The sequence below is a fragment of the Candoia aspera genome, chromosome 1 (genome assembly GCF_035149785.1).
Source record: "Candoia aspera isolate rCanAsp1 chromosome 1, rCanAsp1.hap2, whole genome shotgun sequence".
In the NCBI taxonomy this organism is placed as follows: Eukaryota; Metazoa; Chordata; class Lepidosauria; order Squamata; family Boidae; genus Candoia; species Candoia aspera.
The window spans coordinates 324,249,919-324,271,662 of NC_086153.1; the positions used below are offsets into that span (position 1 = coordinate 324,249,919).

At 41.4% G+C, this 21,744-nt stretch overlaps 2 protein-coding genes across 2 annotated transcripts in view; one reads left to right on the forward strand and one right to left on the reverse strand.

Annotated features, from left to right (window-relative positions):
• PTGER2 (prostaglandin E receptor 2) overlaps positions 1-21,744 on the forward strand; it is a 449,149-nt gene that overhangs the window by 112,140 nt on the left and 315,265 nt on the right. The gene's annotated exons all lie outside the window — the stretch shown is intronic.
• Positions 5,070-21,744, reverse strand: part of ERO1A (endoplasmic reticulum oxidoreductase 1 alpha) — a 28,195-nt gene continuing 11,520 nt past the window's right edge. Inside the window, exons 7-16 of the mRNA XM_063290532.1 lie at positions 20,770-20,890; positions 18,978-19,024; positions 17,643-17,660; positions 16,929-16,955; positions 16,708-16,800; positions 12,044-12,290; positions 9,273-9,342; positions 8,080-8,166; positions 5,538-5,671; positions 5,070-5,357 (exon numbers count right to left, since the gene is read on the reverse strand). Of these exons, the coding sequence (XP_063146602.1) occupies positions 5,297-5,357; positions 5,538-5,671; positions 8,080-8,166; positions 9,273-9,342; positions 12,044-12,290; positions 16,708-16,800; positions 16,929-16,955; positions 17,643-17,660; positions 18,978-19,024; positions 20,770-20,890 (905 nt within the window). The 3' untranslated portion in view covers positions 5,070-5,296. The remainder of the gene's footprint in view (positions 5,358-5,537; positions 5,672-8,079; positions 8,167-9,272; positions 9,343-12,043; positions 12,291-16,707; positions 16,801-16,928; positions 16,956-17,642; positions 17,661-18,977; positions 19,025-20,769; positions 20,891-21,744) is intronic.

The following is a 21,744-nucleotide window of genomic DNA, read 5'->3' on the forward strand; positions in this document are numbered from 1 at the left end:
TGTGTGTATAGCACTTGGCTTCAATAAGGATTCATGTTTTAAACCTGAATTGAAGTTATCAGCCAGGAGCTGAATATTTTTAAACATGGCCAAACAGGTTTTGTTTCTAATCATTTCCCCCTTTGTTATTACTAAAATCTATTACAACTCACTCCTTGGCCAAAGAGTAGCTATAGGGTAGTATGGAAACCCATCAAGTTACAAGTTCTTAAATTTCTGTATCTGCTTTCTAATAATGTAATACTTATTCTCTGTAAAGGTGGCTGCTGTGGCAAGCCTATCATTTCTTCATCTTCCTCACTACAAGGCACATAAACTCAGATGTGGTAGAAATCCTCTCTGCATAGTTGAGGGGATTTCCTGCTGTGGAAAGTGATTGTGATTAGAAGCACTGTCCGCCTGGAGAAAAGGCTGATTATCAAACTAGAACAAGAGTCTTGAATTCTTGTGCGTATAACATCTTTCTCCACTCTGGTTTTTCCAAATGGATTTGGACTGCAGCTCCTGGGGGTCATAATTGATGAGGAAATCTGAGAGTTAAAGAGTTTCCATACATCTGGAAGAGGCCAGGTTGGGGAAAACTGGCATAAACCATAAGGTGTAGCTGCAAAATGGTTAGGAGACAACACCTACCATTTGAGGTGCTTCGCTTTTCAAATCTCAAGCTGTTTCACCTCAGCTGCAGTCCAGTAGACTCTAGTGTTCTACAGCTGCAGGGCCCTTTTAATGCCCCATGAGATGGGTTAGGCCACTGAGTTGACTTCCCTGGATGTGCTATATACAGCTTCAGGTATTAACTCACATGTGCATAGCTGTGAGCATTTCATGGGTGGTGCTGGGAAGAATATTTGCTGCACAATGTTCAAGATTTGGTGTAGGAAGGAGAGACAGGTAATTTTTCAGTATTGACATGTGAAACTTAAGTTATTTCAAACATTCCTTGAGCAAATTATTATAAGGCTCTGCTCTTAAGACCTCTTTCCTTCCCTCCCCACTTGACTGGTAGCAAAAACTTAGCCAAGACTTGAATTGAATTGTCCCTTTTATCAGTAAGGCACCAAAGACTAGTTGAGCTAATCCCCTCTCTGCCCCAGATCTCTTGACTTTATCAGTTTTATAATGCACTTGGAGCACTTTAAGTTTGTTTCTTGGGAGGGAAAGCTGTTGCATAAAGGCCAGGGGAACCCCTTGTCTTTGCACTGAATTGCATTGAATGAAGATGACAGTTCCTTCCACCGTCAGATTAGAGTCATGAGTTGAGTTTCTTAAAGCATTTGGGTCTGTTTTATTCACATGGTGGTTGAAATTCTGACTGCATCTGAAGAGGGCCAGTCTTGTGTTTTATTTATATCCGTTACTTTTTATATATATCAAGAAATTATCAAGAATGGGGTATTTTAGGTATGTTTTGGTTGACACTATTTGCCTATTTTCTCTCCATCAGTGGAGAGGCCACAAGAGGCAGCCATGGCTTTACCATGTTCATTTCCTTCTCTTGAATTGTAATGTTACATTTTAAATTAAAGAGGCTTGTTTTTATCTTGTGAAAAGAGTGCATTTGACTTCAGCTATTTTTGTTGCCTTCTTCCCTGAATCCTCTTCCAATTGCCAGAATATTGCTCTTCTGATCAACTGCCAGAAAAGAGATTGGATAAGGGATGATAGGCTACAAATGCCTGTAGACTCAAAGAGGCCAACAGCAGGGCAAAGGACACATCCTTATATCTCTAATGGTCTGAACAACTTGTACTCTTAAAAGGGCAGAAACCAGAACAGAGTTCTATGTAGTCCTTAGAAGTTCTCCAGTAAAATAGGGGGTAGATCACTTACTACTACTACAAGACATAAATGTATTTGTATCTTCAGACAAGCAGGAAAGGGGAGGGGAGAAATTAGGGGAAGATGTTAACCCCCCCCTCCCCATATGGTACATTCCTAGACCACAATTCCAAAATACATGAAATTGCACTTGTTTCTTCCACAAGCATTCAATGCTTCTATTTAAAATGATGACTTTCCAAATAGCTGTAAGAAATCAGGATTCACATGCCTGAAGGGGACATTCTGGCTTTGTTTGAGAGACACAGACACAACTTACCACAAAGTATCAACATTTTAGCTTAGTGAGTTGTGCTACCCTCAGCATGCGGTCAAGACTGAATAAACTGTGAAAGCATGTTGCAGAAACATCACCACTGAAAGTTTTTCTTTCAATATTAATCCGTTTGTTGAAATTATATACTATTAGTCCTTCTTTAAGGAAAGCCATCACTATGGTGAAATTGTTACACCTTCAACAACCATTGCTTCACAATTCCCCAAAGCCTTTTGGCCTCATTTTACAAACATAGAAAAGTAACATATGCACTCAGCTGTCATACTCAAGTTTTGTATTTACATGTGCTTTTACATCCAAGTACCGTCCACCTCAGCCCCCAGTCCCCAACCCACACGGCTAGTTAGTAAAGTTTGTATTATTCTCTTAGAAGTCCCCTCTATGCTGATCTAATGAAAAGGAAAGAAGGTGTGATGGAAGAAATAGTCTTAAGTCTTAACTTTAATCTTCACAGTAAGGAGCAATTCAAGTACAGGACAAAATCATTTCTCTTCTGTGCTTTCCTTGAAAATAGGACAGCAATCAAGCATCATTTTACTAAGCAAACATGAAGAAAGTAAGCACATAAAGATAGAGGCAGCTCATTCAGTGGTGAGGCCAAAAAGCCTTTACTTTTTTACTTTAAGCTTGAAATACCCAATTCCCATCTTACCAGCTTGTAATCTCAAGGGCTGGCCTAAATATACGGCTGCCCCTCCCCTTCTGCCAACCTACAATAACGTGTATACACTGTTGAGGTTTCAGAGCTAATGGAAGGGTTGACCAAATACTGACATGGTTGATCTCAACCATTCAATCTCTGCTGAAACTGAGCAAAGGTCCTCATTTGTGCAGCAGCAGGGAATTGAAGAAAGCCCAGGTGTGGGCTCTTATAACATAGTTCCCTGAGTACCTATTGTTTTCCAAGCAATTAAAAAAAGCCTTCTCTAGGCTGTTATAAGCTAAGTTATAAATCCATCTAGCTCAGTGGCAGAAGTTCCCTATGGTTTTATTACAACCCCCTTCATCCCTGCAATGTTATGCAAATAAAGTTTATCTTGGCACAGAGAAACTTTCCCCAATGCGGGTGCCCTACAGGCCCATGGATTCAATTCCCAGAATTCCCAAACAGCCTAATTTTTGCTGAGAATTCTGAGAACACTTAGCTAGAGTGCCCAAGCTGGGGAAGTCTGGCACAGAGCAATAGCTTGGCAACTATGGAGTGTTCTGAGCCATTCTTTTCACTTTTGCAAAGGAGGGAAGCTGAAACTTCTCACAGCAGGGTGTAAAATGTTGCAGTCTAGTGTCCAAATTGCATCAAGCCCTCTAAGAGGGGAAATGAGAGGGGATCATGACTACAGATACGAATCCCTTTTCTACACCCCTGGCATCTTTCCTTGGTTTACTCTGGAAATGCAGTGGATTACGTGGACAGGGAAACATGAGGGTGTAACTTTACCCCAAGTTCTGAAAGGATTATATTACAATTATTCCTAAAACTTGCAAAGAGTCATAATCTGCAGCTCTGTGAAACAGAACACATGATACAGCTCTATAAAATTCAAAAACCCAATGCAATGACTTCCATTATTAAAACATTTGTTTAAATATCTTCTTGATTTATGATCAGAATATCCTTAACTGACCCTTCTAATATTTCCTTTACTCACCAAAAGAGTGTGTAGAGTAAACATACTCTATGGAGGGACAACAAAAGAGGGAGGAAAAAAATAGGATCCTAATAGGGCTGTAAAGGTGGTTCAGAGTTCATGGGGGCACTTATGAATCATCTTTCTGCAACTCCTTAAACCAAACCTGACTTTTTCTGCAATCATCCAGCAGCTGCAGAGGTAGCCACGCAGTCCCAGGAAAAGACACCTGCTTCAAGGTGTTGCAAACAGGTGCTATGAGAGCACACCCCCACATCTTCTGTGGCACAGCTCTAAACCCTGCCACATCTAGTGGGCACTAAATGGTAAAAAATTATTGTACTGAAAACCACAGCAGCGTATTCTTAATTCCATCATTCCCAGCCAGCATAGCTAATGGCTATTTTGGCAGGGTGTGAAAAGATGTATGATGGGATCTCTGGAGAGTGCCTGGATAGGGACTAGTTGTTTTTACTCAGAGCTTGACTTTTAATTTTGGAGAATGAAGAGGGCATCTCATACAACTCAATGATAAACAGGAGTTGATTGGAAGTATTAAGTCTGGAGGTCCACTTTAAACCAGCTTCAGCAGATGACACACAAACCACGTGAGACTAGAGAGCCCTCTGCTGGGAATGCTTTAATTTCAATTCGTATATTGAGCAGGTGGGTGGACCCTGCCCTAAGTGGCCCTTGTAATTCTGATTCTATCTTTTATTGGGAGTTAAAAATGCGAGACTAGGTTGATCTTGATCTAATCAAACAAGGCATTTTACACAAGATTATTTAGGACACTGAAGCAGAAACTAATTTTTGTTAAGAGACACTGTTATGTAAGATGAAGAGATTCTAATCATGTGTCTAATGAGGCATTCTATCTTGCAGTTACTTTGCAGGGAATCCTGGTAATGTCATCACCATCTCTCATTTGTAACCGTGGTTTTCTCAGCCAGCTTTTTCCTTCCACAAACAAGTCTGTTAAGCAGGAAACATATGGAATAGCTGCACTGTGTTTTTTTATTAGTAACACTAAGATCCTTCAGGCTCGAAGAAACCTAGTAACCTAGAGGTAAAGAATCTGAGGTCCTTCACATATTGGTGAAGTAGAACTCCTCCAGTGATCATGCAGATAAAGGCTGCTGGGAGTTGTAGTTCAGCAATATCAGGAAAGATGTAATTCCCCCATCCTCATTTATATATATATATATATATATATACACATACACACATACACACATACATACACACATACATACATACATACATACATACACACACATACATACACACACACACACACATACATACATACAAACAAAAACAGAACGCAGAAGGCCAATGTCTACCTATCCTGCTCTGGAAGATGAGTCTTGCATGAATATTTCAGCTACCTTAGGGCCAAGTAAGAGCTGGAAAGTGTAATCACTTTTTGTGATCCATGCTGATTTTGCTTTTCTTGCCAAGAATGGGACCATGCTGGCACTCCACCAGCAGAAATCACTTTGAGCCCAATCTGCATAGAACAAGGGAGTTGGTCTCCATCAGGTCTCTGTCACTGAAGAGGTCGTAAGAGGCCCCTGAAGTTTTCCAATTCTTTAACGCTTGTTGAAATCCTGCATCAGACAATTTAAATAAATTAATTTTAAAAAATTGAGTTCCTTTGGTTACCGGATATACATATAGTATGGCATCTATATTTAGCTAATTTTGGAGAGACTGTGGAAAGGGAAAAAAGGTAATTTGAAAATACATGACAGTGAATTAATCTTCCAAACAGAAAATGTCAAACTCACCTTCCAAAAGCATTGAAGAGGGACACAGTCTCCTGCCTTGTGAGATGAAATTTCTGGGAAGGACCTTTCTCTGGTATATTTTCTATTAGGTTTTCAGAAAATAGGATCTTCAGTGCTGTTCCCAAGCCCTGAGTCTGCACACAGCAGAAACAAGATGTCAGCTAAACATTACATCACTAAGTGAAACTGTAACCACTAAGCTTTTTCAAAAAACAGGCAATTTAAATAAAGTGAATAAATGGCTGGTCCCCAAAATATCCTATCTGATCAAACATGCAAGTCTTACATCAGTTAAACCCATACAAATTTGATGTAAAAGAAAAGAAGAAAATAGAACTTGTTTTTAAAATACACACAAACATATATAGACACATAAACAGATGCCCTAAATATAGCTAAATTCTGCTATGTCATGCGCAAAATGCACTGACTGATAGGCCCAATCAATTTTACAATTTGTTCTTTTTTATATGTAACCTGTTTTTTTACTATTGAGTTTTATTTTGTACTGGTCTTTGACTGCAATAAGGATACTTGACTATATACGCTGAATGGCAAATTTCACCTTAGGGGAGGAATTCTCAATTGTGTGTCAAAGAAAGTAAGAATATTTTTGCTGTGATAATGTTGACTAGCAATATACCTTGCTAATTCAGTACTTGTATTAGCATAGTTCTTTTTACAGAACATCATCATGATTAACCTAATGAGACTCTTATCAGGTACAGAGTGGAGAAGGGAAAGGATGTAAAAAGAGCCAGTTTGGTCTAGTGATAAAGGCACCAGGCTAGAAGCCAGGAGACTGTGAGTTCTAGTCCTCCCCTAGGCATGAAAGCTGGCTGGGTGGCTTTGGGCCAGTCACTTTCTCTCAGCCCAACCCACTTCACAGGGTGGTTGTTGTGGGGAAAACAGGTGGCAGGAGAATTAAGTATGTTTGCCACCTTGAGTTATACATAAAAAGAGGGGATAAAATAATAACAACAAATAATAATAATAATAATAAAGCAAACTCTGGACAGCGCAAATATAATGCTCCCGATTTGTCACACTATAATTCAACACAGCTGTAGGATTATAGGTTGATGAATCAGGAAACTGGGCCAAACCACTGTGAACCAAGGAAATGGATCTGCTTATGCACATACTTGAATGCAATATTTTCTGGCTTTTTAAGCTTCCACTTTAAGTAATATGTAGACTGGGACATTCTGATTTGAGTGTCCCCTATAAACCAGGATGTCAAACCACACAGAATTGCCTAGGGCTTTGCTAAAGTGGAAATCGTTACATGGACATGAGACCCCCCTCAGATGCCTGAGCCGGACTGTAGGGACAGCTCTCTGGATCACAAAGCAAACCTTTCAAGGGGTCCCAATGGTGAGACGAGAGACCCAGTTCAATGTAGTGGTTCAGGCACCAGGCTAGAAACTGGGAGACCATGAGCTCTAGGCCCAAAACCAGCTGGGTGACCCTGGGCCAGTCCCTCTCTCTCAACCCTAGGAAGGAGGCAATGGCAAGCCACTTCCGAAACACCTTGCCATGGAAATGGCAGGGACTTGTCCAGGCGGTCACCAGGAGTCAACACTGACTCAAAGACAGGCACACCAATGGTGAGAAAGTTTGGGGGCTGAGCTCCCACCCAGGCTGCAGCAATGGGGGGCAGGCAGGAAAAAAGGAAGTGGAGGATCCCCAGCTACTTCTTCCCCACCATTGCCATAGTAATAACAGTCCTGAACCTAACAGGTGCCTCGCCTTACCTCTATGGTCACCCAAAGCATCCTTTCTCCTGCTGCTCAACCTTCTAACACCATTCCCTTCCAAAACCCCCACACTGGGCCCTCTGATGTTTCTTTTGACATTTGACTGCAAACCTCTAGATAATCGCTAGATGGCAGCAAAGATTTTCTGCATTTCTTTTCTGACATCCGGTGTGTGTTTGGATTTTTACAGCCCAGATATGGTAGGCTTATCCCCTCATCTCCTCATAAGGAGAAAGGAGGAAAGGAAAATGCTTGTTTCCAAGAATACCCCTGAAGGCATTTTTCGAATCTTATAGCAGAAGCCTGAAGGCTAATGCTTTGCTTGGAAATAGGCCAGCCAGCCCAGAAAAAAACATGGAGGTGAGCTTAGTTGTTGCAGAGCTTTCGGGGAAGATATGGGGATATAGCGTGGCCTTCTGGGACATGAAATTAGTTATACTATATTTTGTTGTGCGAGTACCAATAAAATGTCCTCAGAATTAATGTGCCCATCGACTCAAAATGTATCTCTGAGCTAGAAAGTTTCCTGAAACAAGTGAAAGACATTGTATTTATAAATGTATAAATACATTTGTATTCGGATTCTCTTAATGGGCATCATTTGGATCTTCCTTTCTGCCACCAAAACTGTCCAGTTCTGCTTTTATTACTAGCAAACTCAACATTAAAGTCCATAGCAAATTGTTTCTACTATTCAGTCCAGGTTAAGACTTAAGTTTCAAAATCAATAAATCCACCAAAATCCATAGGGATTTTGCACAGGACAAGAGGGAGTAACTTACTTGCAGCTTCCCCCAAAGGCGGCATTTCAGACATTCTACACAGTCCATGATCCTTGAAATGTTCCTAAAATGGAGCCGAAATTCCTCCTGAGAAAGAATAAATGAACTAATGAATGAATGATTTAAACATTCACTAGTTTATCTTTTATTTGAATCCGCAGCATTTCACTCCATTCAATACCTTAGTTAGTCCAAATAGAAAAACCCAGAAAGATGCTTCCAAGCCCTTATTGTTCTTTAAAGATTTTCCAGAATGCAACACCACAGCAAGTGCAGGAATATCAGCTGGAAGAATTCTGCCATCTATACAATACTTTAAAGCACAAGGAGCTTCTTGGGATCTAGGTAACCACCCTGGACTCTGGTCTGCAATTCCTTAAAACCAAAGATATATTTTCATGGAAATATCACAGAGAGAAACCCTGGGAAAAAACACAATTGCCTTAAGGAGTCATATACAGGTGCTACATTGGTGCCTCCTGTGCACTCAGAAGTACATTTTTGCCTTTGAATCCAAAGCATGGCACAGCCCTTTTAATTTGCCTTTTTTGTATAAGTACCTTTCAGGGATAAGAAATCTGTTCTTCTCCAGATATTGCTGAATTACAACCTCTAGTAGTCCTAGTCAGCAAAGTCAATAGTAAAGGATGCTGGGAGTTGTAGTCCAGCAATGCCTGGAGTCTCAGTTTCCCAGGGTCTGTTCTAGATGTTTGTCTATTTCAGATCCACTTATGGAATCCTTCCAGATCAGTGTTCCTCAACCTTGGCAACTTTAAGATATGTGGACTTCAACACCTGAAATTCCACAGCCAGTATGCGGGCTGGGAAATTCTGGGAGTTGAAGTCCACCCATCTTAAAGTTGCCAAGGTTGAGGAACACTGTTCTAGATAGTATTCCAATCTTTACTCTGTTCCACATATTTCTACAGAGGGCCCAAGTGAACCACAGTGATCTTTATTCTTCTCTCTCAGAAGCTAGTTAGGAATACTTTATTGTTTGATGCTATAATTTCTATTTAATTTCTAACTGGAATGCTTTATAATACCCACACCAGCTTAGTAAGTTAGACATAGAGGCTTCACTGCTACAAATGGAATCCTATATCAGGAGTGTTTGTTTTTGGATCCCACTGAGCTTACAAACAAAAAGTGTATTTTTTTCCCCAGGAGGTGACTTAGGATAGAAATTTTACCTTTAACTTGGCAGCTTCTTTTTGATTTCCAGCAAAAAGTGAATTTTCATCAAAGTGCAAAGGGAAAGATCTGAAGCAGAAGACAAACACTATTGATAATGAAGGTCTTTCATTGTAGAAGACACCAGTAGCTATTAATTTAAGTAGTTCTTTTAAGGCTTCACCAGTAGCTATTAATTTAAGTAGTTCTTTTAAGGGTTTTGTGTTGATTTCTGCTGTAACTGGGATCTTAAGATTCTACTGAGATTTTGAGGTGCATGTACTATTGTACTACTGTCATTTGCCTTCAGGGCTACACCTTGTACTTCACAAACTTTATGATTCGTTACACTGAACTGTGGAGGACAGTCATAAATTAAACTTACTTTTGATTAGTGTTACCTAAACTCTGTTGAGGCACTAATCAAGGGAGACGAGCATGTTTATCTTTTAGCCCTTAATTGCAACTGGAGTGAAGACAGGTCTAACTAGGGCCAGAAGCAGCATAAAATCTATGTTTATTTAGAAAATAAATATATTTTAAAATGTTACCACCCCCCACCCAAAATTGAGATCCTATACTAATGTTAGGACCGCCAAATCTGGGCAACAATCCATCTCAGACATATGCCGGTCCAATCTTTGTCTGAAAATCTCCAGTGATAGAGCACCCACCATTCCACAAGGCAGGCTGTTCCACTGCTTAATAACTCTCATGGTCACTTTGAATCTCTCTCTTACCAAATGTCCACCTGTTGATTCTTGATCTGTTCCCAGGCACTACAGAAGATAAATCCACCCCTTCTTCTCTGTGACAGCCCTTCAAATATTGGAACACTGCTACTGTCTCTCCCCTTAACAAGGTGAGCTCTGGTCCAGCTCTCGTCCCCCGCATATAACTTTAAACACTAAAATCAGAAATGCACACTTGGAAATTTAAAATGAATGCTGACTGGTTTAAAGGTGCAGGACCCGATTTACCTAAAGTTAGCATAACTAGACAGAGCTTGCTTGTTTTGTTGTTCTTAGTAGGACCTATGCCTCATCTAAATACGATGGATCCTATTCATAATAAAGAAAAGATGGGAAGGATAGCTCTGGAAAGGTGCAGAGGATTCTCACGTTACTTAATAAGCAGTGCTCCTTTGCAGTCTGAGCAAGAGAAGCCCTTCCTGAGTAGGCTGCAGCCTGGAATGCCTGATGTATATGCCCGCTTTAGTTACAGAATCAGTCTGGAATGCTATTTGTTTGGCCCTCTTACGCAGTGTCCAGTGAAAGCTTCATTGTGCGTATTATCAAATAAATGGGCTGCAAACTTTATCTTAAATTCTTTGCTCCTCATATGAGAATCTTTCCATCCTCTAGTGGTTAGGATAAAGAAAAGGCTGTAATTTTTGGATGCTTTAAATGCATTTACAGTACATGAATGGATTTATAATATTATTTAGCATTATTTATTTATTATAATAGCCATAAATAAATATTATTTAGATTGTGCTAAGATTCAGAAAATATTTACAGTGCTGTTTAGTGACTTCTAATGATACCTTGAATTAAATAATTGAATTACATTAAAACATTGTTTGAACTGGGTACAATAACCAAGTAAAATGAGCATGCAGCATGATCATTCCATCATCCCAAGGACTTTATTTACTTTTTTATTCATTCAATTTCTGTGGCTGCATACTCAACATGCAACTCTGAGAGGCTAACAATATTTGTTTGTTTATTAATTATTCAAATTTTGCTACCACCCATCTCCCCCAAAAGAGGGACTCTGGGCAGTTTACAATAAAATTAAGACTATAATAATAAACAAGATCTTATAAAAACAATTTACAAATATAAGGTTAAGGTTTCCCTCGACGTAAAGTCCAGTCGTGTCCGACTCTAGGGGGCGGTGCTCATCTCCGTTTCTAAGCCTTGGAGCCGGCGTTGTCATAGACGCTTCCGGGTCATGTGGCCAGCATGACGACTCGGAACGCCGTTACCTTCCCGCCGAAGCGGTACCTATTGATCTACTCACATTTGCATGTTTTCGAACTGCTAGGTGAGCAGGAGCTGGGACTAGCAACGGGAGCTCACCCCGCCGCGCGGTTTCGAACCGCCGACCTTCCGATCGACAGCTCAGCGGTTTAACCCGCAGCGCCACCGCGTCCCTTACAAATATAAAATACAATATAAATAAGTATAAAATCCAAGAGGTTAAAAATTCTGATCAAGTGGGAGGGGCTCTAAGGCGCAAGCCAACCCCATGAATGGTTGCCCACCTTCCCGCCCCACGCGAGACAGCAGAACCAGGTTTTCAGGGCCCTCCTGAAGGTCGGAAGTGAAGGCGCCTGCCTCACCTCTGGGGGCAAGGTGTTCTAAAGGGCGGGGGCAACTGCAGAAAAGTCCCGCTTCCTGGACCCCGCCAGATGGAATTCTCTTATCAACGGGGTCCGTAACATGTCCTCTCTGCCTGACCAGGTGGGGCAGGTCGATGTTGTGAGGATGAGACGGTCCCTCAGGTAGCCTGGCCCCATGCCATGTAGGCCTTTAAAGGTGATAACCAACACCTTGAATTGGACCCAGAAGCAAACTGACACCCAGTGCAGCTCATGCAGCAACGGTGTTTTATGTGCTGATCTGGGGGCACCAAAAATAACCCAGGCGGCTGCATTCTGGACCAGCTGAAGCTTCTGGATACTCTTCAAGGATAGCCCCATGTAGAGCGCATTGCAAAAACAATTAAAAGCAGCATGTCATACTTGGGGTCACGCAAGCACATTGAAATGAATTGCACTTACTTAATTAAATGGAGGATTTCCAAGAGGCGGTTCTTGGTTTTTACATCCTGATCGTCATCCCCTGTGAAAAGCTGGAAATCAGGGCGTTCAAAAAAAGGCAAGAGTTTGGAGAGGGCCCGCAACTCAATTAGATAGATGAAATACAGATTCTTCAGCCTCCTGGGGCCTTCGCCTTGTGTCAAGACCTCATCAAAACGCAGCTGGAACTCTGTAACATTGTGCCCCCATTTCTTCTCTGCCCACGTATCTTGTGAAAGAAAAGAAAGGGCTTGTGTTCGGTCAAAGGTAAACCTGAAGGTGGCTGTACTCAAGAACCATTCATAGCAAGCCTCAACCATCCAATCACATTCAGCTCCCCAGCACACAATTTGTAGACCCCTAGATTGCTGAATTCGGCCAAGGGCGGAGGGATCAAAATAGGTACGTTATGCCTGTTTTATTTATTACGATTATTTTGACCCTTTAAACTCCCTTAGGGCAAAACAAGGCTAAAGGGGGGAGGGCTGCATTTGTTAAATGACATCACATCAGAATACCACTCCATGGCCAAAATGTTTTTTGTTTAAAAGTACCCACCCACCCCACAAGCCCAAATATTTACCCTCCTCTTTTATCTAGTAGATGGACCACTTACCCACATTCAGTCATATTCTTAAAAAAAAAATCTAATGGGATTGATGGATCGATTAATTCATTCATTCATTCATTCATTCATCATATTTATATGGCCACCCGTCTCACAAAACTTGACTCTGGGCGGCATACACTAAAAAGCTATAGAACGGTAATATAAAAAACAGTCAACAATTTAAAATGTTAATATTATAATTAAAAGGCAAGGAGAGAACAACAGATATTAACAACAGTGGAGCCACTGCAGCAACTTGCCATTCCCTTGGGACCCCCAGGCCTGATGACATAACCAAATTTTGAAGGACTTATGGAAAGTTAACAGCCAACCTCACCTCCGGGGGAGGAAGTAGGGGGATGATGTTCCATAAGACAGGCACCATGGCAGAAAAGGCCTGTCTCCTGGGTCCCAACGGATGTAGCTCCTTAGCAGACTCGCAAAATACCCCTTCTGCCAGATCGGATGGGATGGGCAGATATAATGGGGAAGAGGTGATCCCCCAAATAATCCGGCCCCATGCCATGGAGGGTTTTAAAGGTCAAAACCAACACCTTGAATTGGCCCCAGAAGCAAACTGGTAACCAATGCAGCTCGTGGTCCAGAGGTCTAACATGTGCCTTTTAGGGGCACACCTAACTGCCCGCCCCACTGCATTCTGCACCAGCTGAAGCTTCCAGATACTCTTCAACGGCACCCCACGTACAGTGCATTACAGAAGTCAACCCAGGAGGTGACCAGGGCATGAGTGACCATGAGCAGAGCCTCCCAATCCAGGAATTGGCACAACTGCCGCACAGCACAAAGCTGTGAGAAGGCCCTCCTAGCCCACGACTGCCACCTGCTCTTTGAGCAGGAGTTGCAAGTCTAGAAGAACCCGCAAATTGTGCACCAGGTCTGTTTGGGGCATGATTTGGGGATTATTCACAGAAAAGATCTGGGTAAGTCTATAACATGCAAGAGTGAGCCAGCTTGATGTAGTGGTTAAGGCATCAGGCTAGAAGGAGGTCTAGTCCTGCCTTGGGTATGAAGCTAGCTGGGTGAATCTGGGCCAGTCATTGTCTCTCAGCCCTGAGAAGCAGGCAATGATAAACCACTTCCAAAAAAACCTTGCCAAGAAAACTGCAGGGACTAGTCCAGGCAGGCGCCAGGAATCAACACTAATTCAAAGGCACCAAATAAATAAATAAATAAAATGCAAAGGTTATCAGTCGGCTTCCAGATCCAATTCAAGGTCTTGCTTATTACCTATAAAGCCCTTCATGGCATAAGGGACCATCCGTCTTCCATAGTTTCTTCCCATCCCATACAATCGGGCAGAGTTGGCATGCTCCAAGTCCCATCTATTAAGAAGTGTCATTTGATGGGAGTTAGGAAATATGCCTTCTCTGTCACAGTTCCTGCCTTCTGGAATAATATTCCCCGAGATCCACCTAGCCCCCACTCGGTATCTAGAAGGGCCCCTAAAACCAGGGTTAGACTGGGTGGCAGGTTCTGTGTGTGATATTGTTTTTAGAATGAATGATCTTTCTTCTTCCAGATGCCTGTGCTTTTTACAGTATCTTTTTATTAGCGATTTTATAACTGTACACAACCCAGAATTGTCATGGACTTGGGCAGCCTTACAAGTCAAATCAACTCACATCACATCACTCAAACCCATTTCTGTTTCATATATTCTCCACCTTTCAGTCATGGTAGGGAGTTTTTACCCATGTAGCATCTTCAAAGACACCCTTTTATTTGCTTTCGTGTGTCTTGAATTCACTGATATGGGTAAAACAAAAGATTCAGCTGGGGAACTCCTTGATAGCAGATGGAAAGGGGAAACAATTTAGATCAGTGAAAATAATATAGAAATAAAATATTGAAGAAGCTTCTTTGCTCAGTATGGCTGCTCCAATTCAATTTGGAGCCTGCTGCAAGGTGAAACACAATTCAAGGCATTCTATCATTCTATGATCTCATGCCTTCCCTTTTATGTGTGGTTTGGCTCTTTCATCCTACATTGTATTGCCTCAGAACTCCCTGTAAAATTCCTCTTTTCTGTTTTGCCGAGTCATTTGACTAAACCAGCCAGTACTGGGGGTGAAAATTTGACTGTGAAGAGTCATAAAACCTAACAAATTGTTTTCTTCCTGCCTGGCCCAGAAACCGTAGATTTAACTGACCCTCACTTCCTTGTATCAGATGCTAGTGTCTTTATTCTCATACACACACAATAAAGGCTGTTCAATCAACCCTACGTTCACACAACCCTACATCCGCACAACACAATTAATCTGGTTACTGAATTAACACATGTTCTGGCTTCACATAATACTAAATCATAAACTAAACAAATTGCTTGGGTTAGCACAACAAACAAAACAAACCAAGATTAAAACTAACCAAGCTTATGCTGTTAAGCATGTGCAGCCTCTACTTTATAAACTGACCTGGTTAAACATACTGAATGAATATAGCCAGCCTTTGTAGTAGTTCATGAATTAGTCCCAAGCAACATCCTATACTAATGAAGGGCCCAGAGTTTATGGGTAAATTATTTGTTCTTTGTGCTAAAGGTCCAGGTTCAGTTCATGTAATTTTTTATTTAGATTCTTTCCAATTTAGTTCAGACGGTAGAACTACATATATATAATGGTATATATAAGATTGTATAGGTCAAGTCAGACATTCACTGTGTTGATATATTGCATTAATCTTTGTGATTTGGTTTTGGCTTAGCATGTTGAGTGAGACCAGGCAATGCAGACAGTAAACCATGGTTTCTGACTTTATATGGTTTGTGAACCACCCAACCATGTTTTATTCAAAAACCATGGTTAAATGGTTTGTAGTCAGCAATAGGCTAAATGGATCACCAGTCTCACTCACTATGTTTCAGGGGTGAAATCAAAATGCTGAACATAACCCTGACAGCAGAAGTGGGGCCTTCAGTCCCTTCATTTGTTGCTGGACTATAACTTGCAGCAACCTGTATCAATGCCATATTGGCTGGGCTGATAGGGTTATGGTTTGCTTATTTATTTTATTTACAGAACTTACGTGGCTGCCTATCTCATATAACGATTCTAGGCAGCTCACAACATCCATTAAAACATAGCTAAAAACTGTTTATTGTTGTAAGCCGCTCTGAGTCACTTGCTGAAAAGGGTGGCTACAGAAATCGAATAAATACACGCACACACACACACGTTCCCCAGACGCCAGACCAAACAGCCTACCAGCTCAATCCCCATCCTAGCCCAATGCCTGAGGGAAAAGCTAGCCCTTCACAGCCCTTGGAAGGCTAAAGGAGTAGGGATTCCTCTGATCTCAGGTGGGAGGCCGTTCCAAAGGGCTGGGGCGGCCACCGAGAAGGCACTCCTCTGAAGTCCCATCAGTGGCAACATTTAAGGGAGGAGACCTGGAGCGCACCCACCCTATGTAACCTAGTATGATGTGCAGGAACCCTCAGGGAGAGGCAGTCGCATAAGTAACCTGGCCCTGTGCCATGTAGCAACACCCAAGGGGCCACGGATTCCTTTGTTCTGCTTCAGAATCCCAAACTACTTGGGATCAGGGCATGTGATGGTTCCCATTTCTCCCATACACGCACAGCCACATCCAACATCATCAACAGAATTCCTCTTCCAAGTGAAGCAAGGTGGGCAGCTAGAGGAGACAAATGCTTTTCAGTGATAGGATGCCCAAGCATGTACATTATGATCTGTTCATTTTCTTTCTTTCTTGTTCGGCTCTTTTATACAGATGCAGGTTTTTATAAGGAACCGTGAGGAACAAAGGGATACTTTGGGTGTCAGAGTGAAGGGAGACCTCAGAGCTCATAACTGCTATTGTGGCAGTGGTGGAGAAGAAATGGTCATGTGATCCTACTCTTCCCTTTCTCCTGCCCTCCAGCCATTGCTGTAGCCTGTGGTTAAGGGTTCAGGACCTGAGCAATTTCTGGAGCCCAAAGAGATGTACTTATGCCCTTGTCCAGAGGCTGGAAAAGGCTAGTCTTGAGCATTAAGAAGGAAGCAGGGCTACTAACCTTGCAAAAGGTATCTGGCACTGAGATGAATGTTGATGCTTGCATGAAGACCAGAAATGAGCTTGTAGAAAGCTCTCTTCTCCACACAGAGGCCTGTAAGAAACATTGAGAGACAACTATGGCAATTCAGAGGGTAGAAATCCAATTCTGCAGTATAATCAACATTGCATCTGCAATGTAATCAACACTGCATTAGTTAAAGTGGCAGAAAAATCAGTTACCTTGCAACCAGCTGTAAAACATATTCCCTGGAAAGAAAGAAAAACAGACATCACAAAGGTTTTTCCACAACAGAGAGATTTCTACGATAGCCTCATTTGTTGCATCTAACGCCAAGTTTGGCCAGTAGTGTATAGGAAGAATTTTTCCAAGAGCAGGAACTCCTCTCAAAATTGCATCTCACAACCCTGAAGTTGGTACATCCATCTGCTCCTACTGCACACATTAGCAAAGGGGTCTTAATACTTCCACTTCTTAGCTCCAATCCTATCAGCTAATACAGTGTTTGTCAACCTTGGCAACTTTAAGATGGGTTGACTTCAACTCCCAGAGTTCCCCAGCCAGCATGATTCCGGGAGTTGAAGTCCACCCATCTTAAAGTTGCCAAGGTTGAGAAACATTGAGCTAATATATCAGTATATGCTGGCCCCAATAGCCAGAATGAAGGTCTGTTAAAAAGAAGGATGCACTCAGGTAGATCCTCACCTACTGTAGCCTTTCTGAACCTGACACCTTCCAGCCAACATGGCCAAGCCCCAACATATCTGAAGGGTGCCTAATTTTGGAAGACTGAGTATAGAATAAGAAATGACAGTCAAGTGTGCGTTTTGCTAAATCCTGACAATTTTTTTCCAGTGACCAAATAATTAACACTTGTCAATATTTCTATCCTCTATGGATTTCTCCTTTGTGGTTACTGCTGGGAATGCACTCACCTTCATTTTCTCTTGCTCCTGCAAAAGCAAATTAAAAATAGAAAACGAAAAGGAAAAGATTACATTTCAATCAGATGAAATGTTTTAAACTATTTCTAGGCTACTTTTACGGGTATGACTGCTCTGTTAAACTAGAAAAGATTTGCCTCTGGATGTTTTGGATTTTCTCTCCCATCAACCCCTGACAGTATAGCCAATAGCAAAGGATTGTGGGAGTTGCAGTCCAAAGCCCTAGCGCACACCCACTGCCTAACACAATATAGTACAATTGGTACTAAAAATATTAAGCTTGTGCACCAGCAATCTCCATTCTGCTCCAAGAACTAGTACATTTTTTAAAATAGTCTTGCTTTGCTGAATTTATTATGCTTTTTTTTCCCCAGACTTACATGATTCAGTCTCAAACTACTTTATTTCAGTCATTGATCACACTTACATAATTTATTCCAGATCTCCAGACTGAGGCAGAAGGGCATGGATCTAATCAAAATACTGTTGTCATGAGTAAGGATGGCGAGCAGGGGGCTCCCTTCCAGACTGTTAAGCGCATGCGTAGCACTGAGGAATTGGTGAGCTACATTTCTTGGTTTTCTGCAGACATTTCTAAAAATCTCCCCTTAATTTCTTGTTCCTCCCTCTTTCGATGGGAGTAGGAGTTTGTTAGGATTGATGTCCTAACTCCCAGGAAACACTCTGAGACAAGGATCTGGTCTCTAATGTTTTATTGATAATACATAACAGTAATCCTAACAAACTGAACAAACGTGGGAAAACCCAGCCATATAAACCCCACAGGTTAAGGTGGTCCCAATCTGTGCCTCTTGGAATGGCTCACCAATTCCTCAGTGCTACGCATGCGCTTAACAGTCTGGAAGGGAGCCCCCTGCTCACCATCCTTACTCATGACAACTGTAGCATTATTCCTATTCTACAATGAATCTTATTCAGCCACCCTTAGGACTTCTACCAGTATCACCGATACTCCTTGTAGCCTACATTTTTATCCATGAGGACTATATGCTTGTTGTTAAATGAACAACAAGGAACTTAGGAATGCATTGTTTCCTATTTACTTCATGACTTTCTATTTTTGAACACCTTCTCCATTCCATTCCTATTTGCCATTTTCTCCCCTTTGTCTGCCCCACCACCCATTTAGATAAATTTTCATAGCATAGCAGCATGAAAAGTGACATTAAACAGGAATCTGAAAATGGTCTTAATCTGAATTTTGCCCACCTCTCAACAACCCTAATTCTTGCCAAATACATGACAACTCTGTCCACTGACAATGCCAAATTTCTCTCAAGTATAATGGAAAGAAGATGCGCTTACCTCTGCCAGAAACAAGTGGATTTAAAGGCCTTTTTATGGAGCGAGGCCTATAAGGTAAACATATTTTAATTATTTATAGTTAAAACAATCTACAAATAATATTGGATAAAGGCATAACTAAAATCAATTGACCACCAGAACTGGATTACATTCATCGCAGTTTCTACCAAATAAAATCACTTTTAACAGTGGCCTAAAGGCTAACGGAAGTGAACTAGACCAATATTTAGGGAGAAGCATTCCACCTTACCCATAGTTGCATCTTTCTAATTTCAAAAGAATGGAAAAGGTTCCCCAGAGATATAGTCTTAATGGCTGAATGGACAAGTTTAAGTGGGACAAGGCAAACTTTCAGACAACTTCAAGGATGCACTCTGATTTATCCTTTCTTCTAAAGTCTTTATCTCCAACCTGACACCTTCCAGGTATACTGGACTACTAATTCCATGCAATTGGCATTGCTGGGGATGATGGAAGCTGTAACCCAACACAGTATCTGGGTGGGGAAGTCAACTTTAATCAATTCCCTGAAACCAGGGAAGAATCTAAAGATTTTTACATTGGTATAATTCTTTCAATATTTAACCAGTGACAAGTAGATGACAGCCAGTTTGGTCTAGTGGTTAAGGCACTGGATTAGGAATGGGGAAACTTGCGTTTTAGTCCGGTCTTAGGGATGGAAAGTAACTGGGTACCTTTGGACAAGTCACTAAAAATAGTGAAACAGTAACTGTATTGTAATAGTCTGTCCGTAGTGAAAATAGGGGGGTATAGGAAACAAAGGCTGAAAAAACACTTTGCAAAAGGTCACCAAAGGAATTAGTGGCAGAGCTGAGATCTGTATTGGGGACATGTTTATGCATAGCTGAGGTCCCCAAGATAAGCCACAAGATAACCCTGTCCTTTTATTAAACGGCATGTTTTAGCTCAGCATGTTGTGAAAATATAACCACTGTGGTTTGCAGAGCATGGATTTGGTTGTATGATGCTAGCCAACTCAGATTTTTCCATATGCCCTTGTCAACTAAGTTAACATAGCATGTGAGTCAGTGCCCTTGCACATATTTAAAATGCTGTTACTTGTTCAGTCTTTTAAAGACATTTAAAAGGATCTTAGCACACCCAGTGCTGCGCGAGCTGCGCTGAGTGCCAGTTTGCTTCCAGGTCCAGTTCAAGGTGTTGGTTATGACCTTTAAAGCCCTACATGGCATGGGGCCAGGGTACCTGAGGGACCGTCTCATCCCCGTGACATCGGCCCATCCCACCCGGTCATGCAGAGAGAGTATGGTACGGATCCTGTCGGCAAGGGAGTTTCACTTAGCAGGATCCAGGAGGCGAGCCTTCTCTGCAGTGGTGCCCGCCCCCAGAGAGTTCTCCCTATCAAATGTAATCTGCGCCACTTGGATTTTATATTTATATTTATTATTTTATTACTCGGTTGTTTGTTTGGTAATTTATATATGGCTGGTTTTAAATGGTTAATTTTATTGTAAACCGCCCAGAGTCCCCATTTTCAGGGCAAGATGGGCAGTGATAGAAATTTGAATAAATAAATAAATAAAATAAAAAAGATCTTAAGTTTTCTGTGTACTGAGGCTGAAACTATTCTATTATTTTGCTGTTTTTGAGGTTACTTCAGCAACTAGACTAAGAGGCAGGATATACAGATGTTAAAAATTATAAATAAATAGCCCATTGATAGAAATCCCTAGGAAATATAGCCAGGAGGAAAATAGATGTGTATCTTTAAAAAAAAATCTCAAGATCTTAAAGCCTGGCCAAATGTACTTACTTAAAACAGTTTTCTTCATAAATACTGTTCCAAATCTTCCAGGCTTCAGGCCTTTTATAGCCAGTATAACGTTCTGGATTAAGAAGCAAATCTACATACTCTGCTTCAGGAGAATGGATATCTAGGAAGGAAAAAGTACTGCATTAAAAAGAGAGACAAAGAAAATAAGAATGTATTCTGAAATGCATCCTGCCAATCGTTTTTGTTCTTTTTATCTCAGGGTATTCCACTTTTTCCAAAGTGAAACATATGGGGAAAAAAGGCACAACTTTCTCAGTTGTGGACTCATGCATGCTAAATGCTGTGTATTTAGTCAGGCAAGAGCCAGATAAAACAACCAAAAACTACCACGATGGTTTGGTATCATTTCATTCTACAAACAAAGGAAGTGCTGCTGGCTTCCCTAAGAATGAGAGAAGGTGTTATCTTCTGCGTTGGTCAGATCACACCTCTTCTTTGTTGGTCAGAGTGCATTCTGACCGTGAATCTTGCATCCAGTTCTGAGCACATTTTAGGAACAAAATTGACAAACTGGAGCATGTCCAGAGGAGAACAAACAAGATAATAAAAGGTCTGGAGGGGGGGAAAAAATCTGTGAGGACTTATTGGAGGCACTGAATACGTTTAGATTGGAGAAAACAGCATGGAGATATGTCTTCAGGCATCTGAAGCGGTGCCGTGTAGAATAGAGGGCAAAATTGTTCAGAGTTGGCATACTGGATTTATATCAGAGGAAATAAACTTCAGTTGGGCATAATGAAAAATTTCCTGAGCCACAGACTGAAGTAGTGGGCTCTCTTTCACTGGAAAGAGTTTAAACAGAGGCTGGGCGGCCAATTGTCAAGGATGCTGTGGTAGCAGATTCCTACACTAGGCAGGGAATTAGACAAAATGTTTTCCAAGGTCTATTCCAACCCTTACATTTTATGATTCTATGCAGCTTCCATCATACTAAGTCGCATGCAATCAAATCCA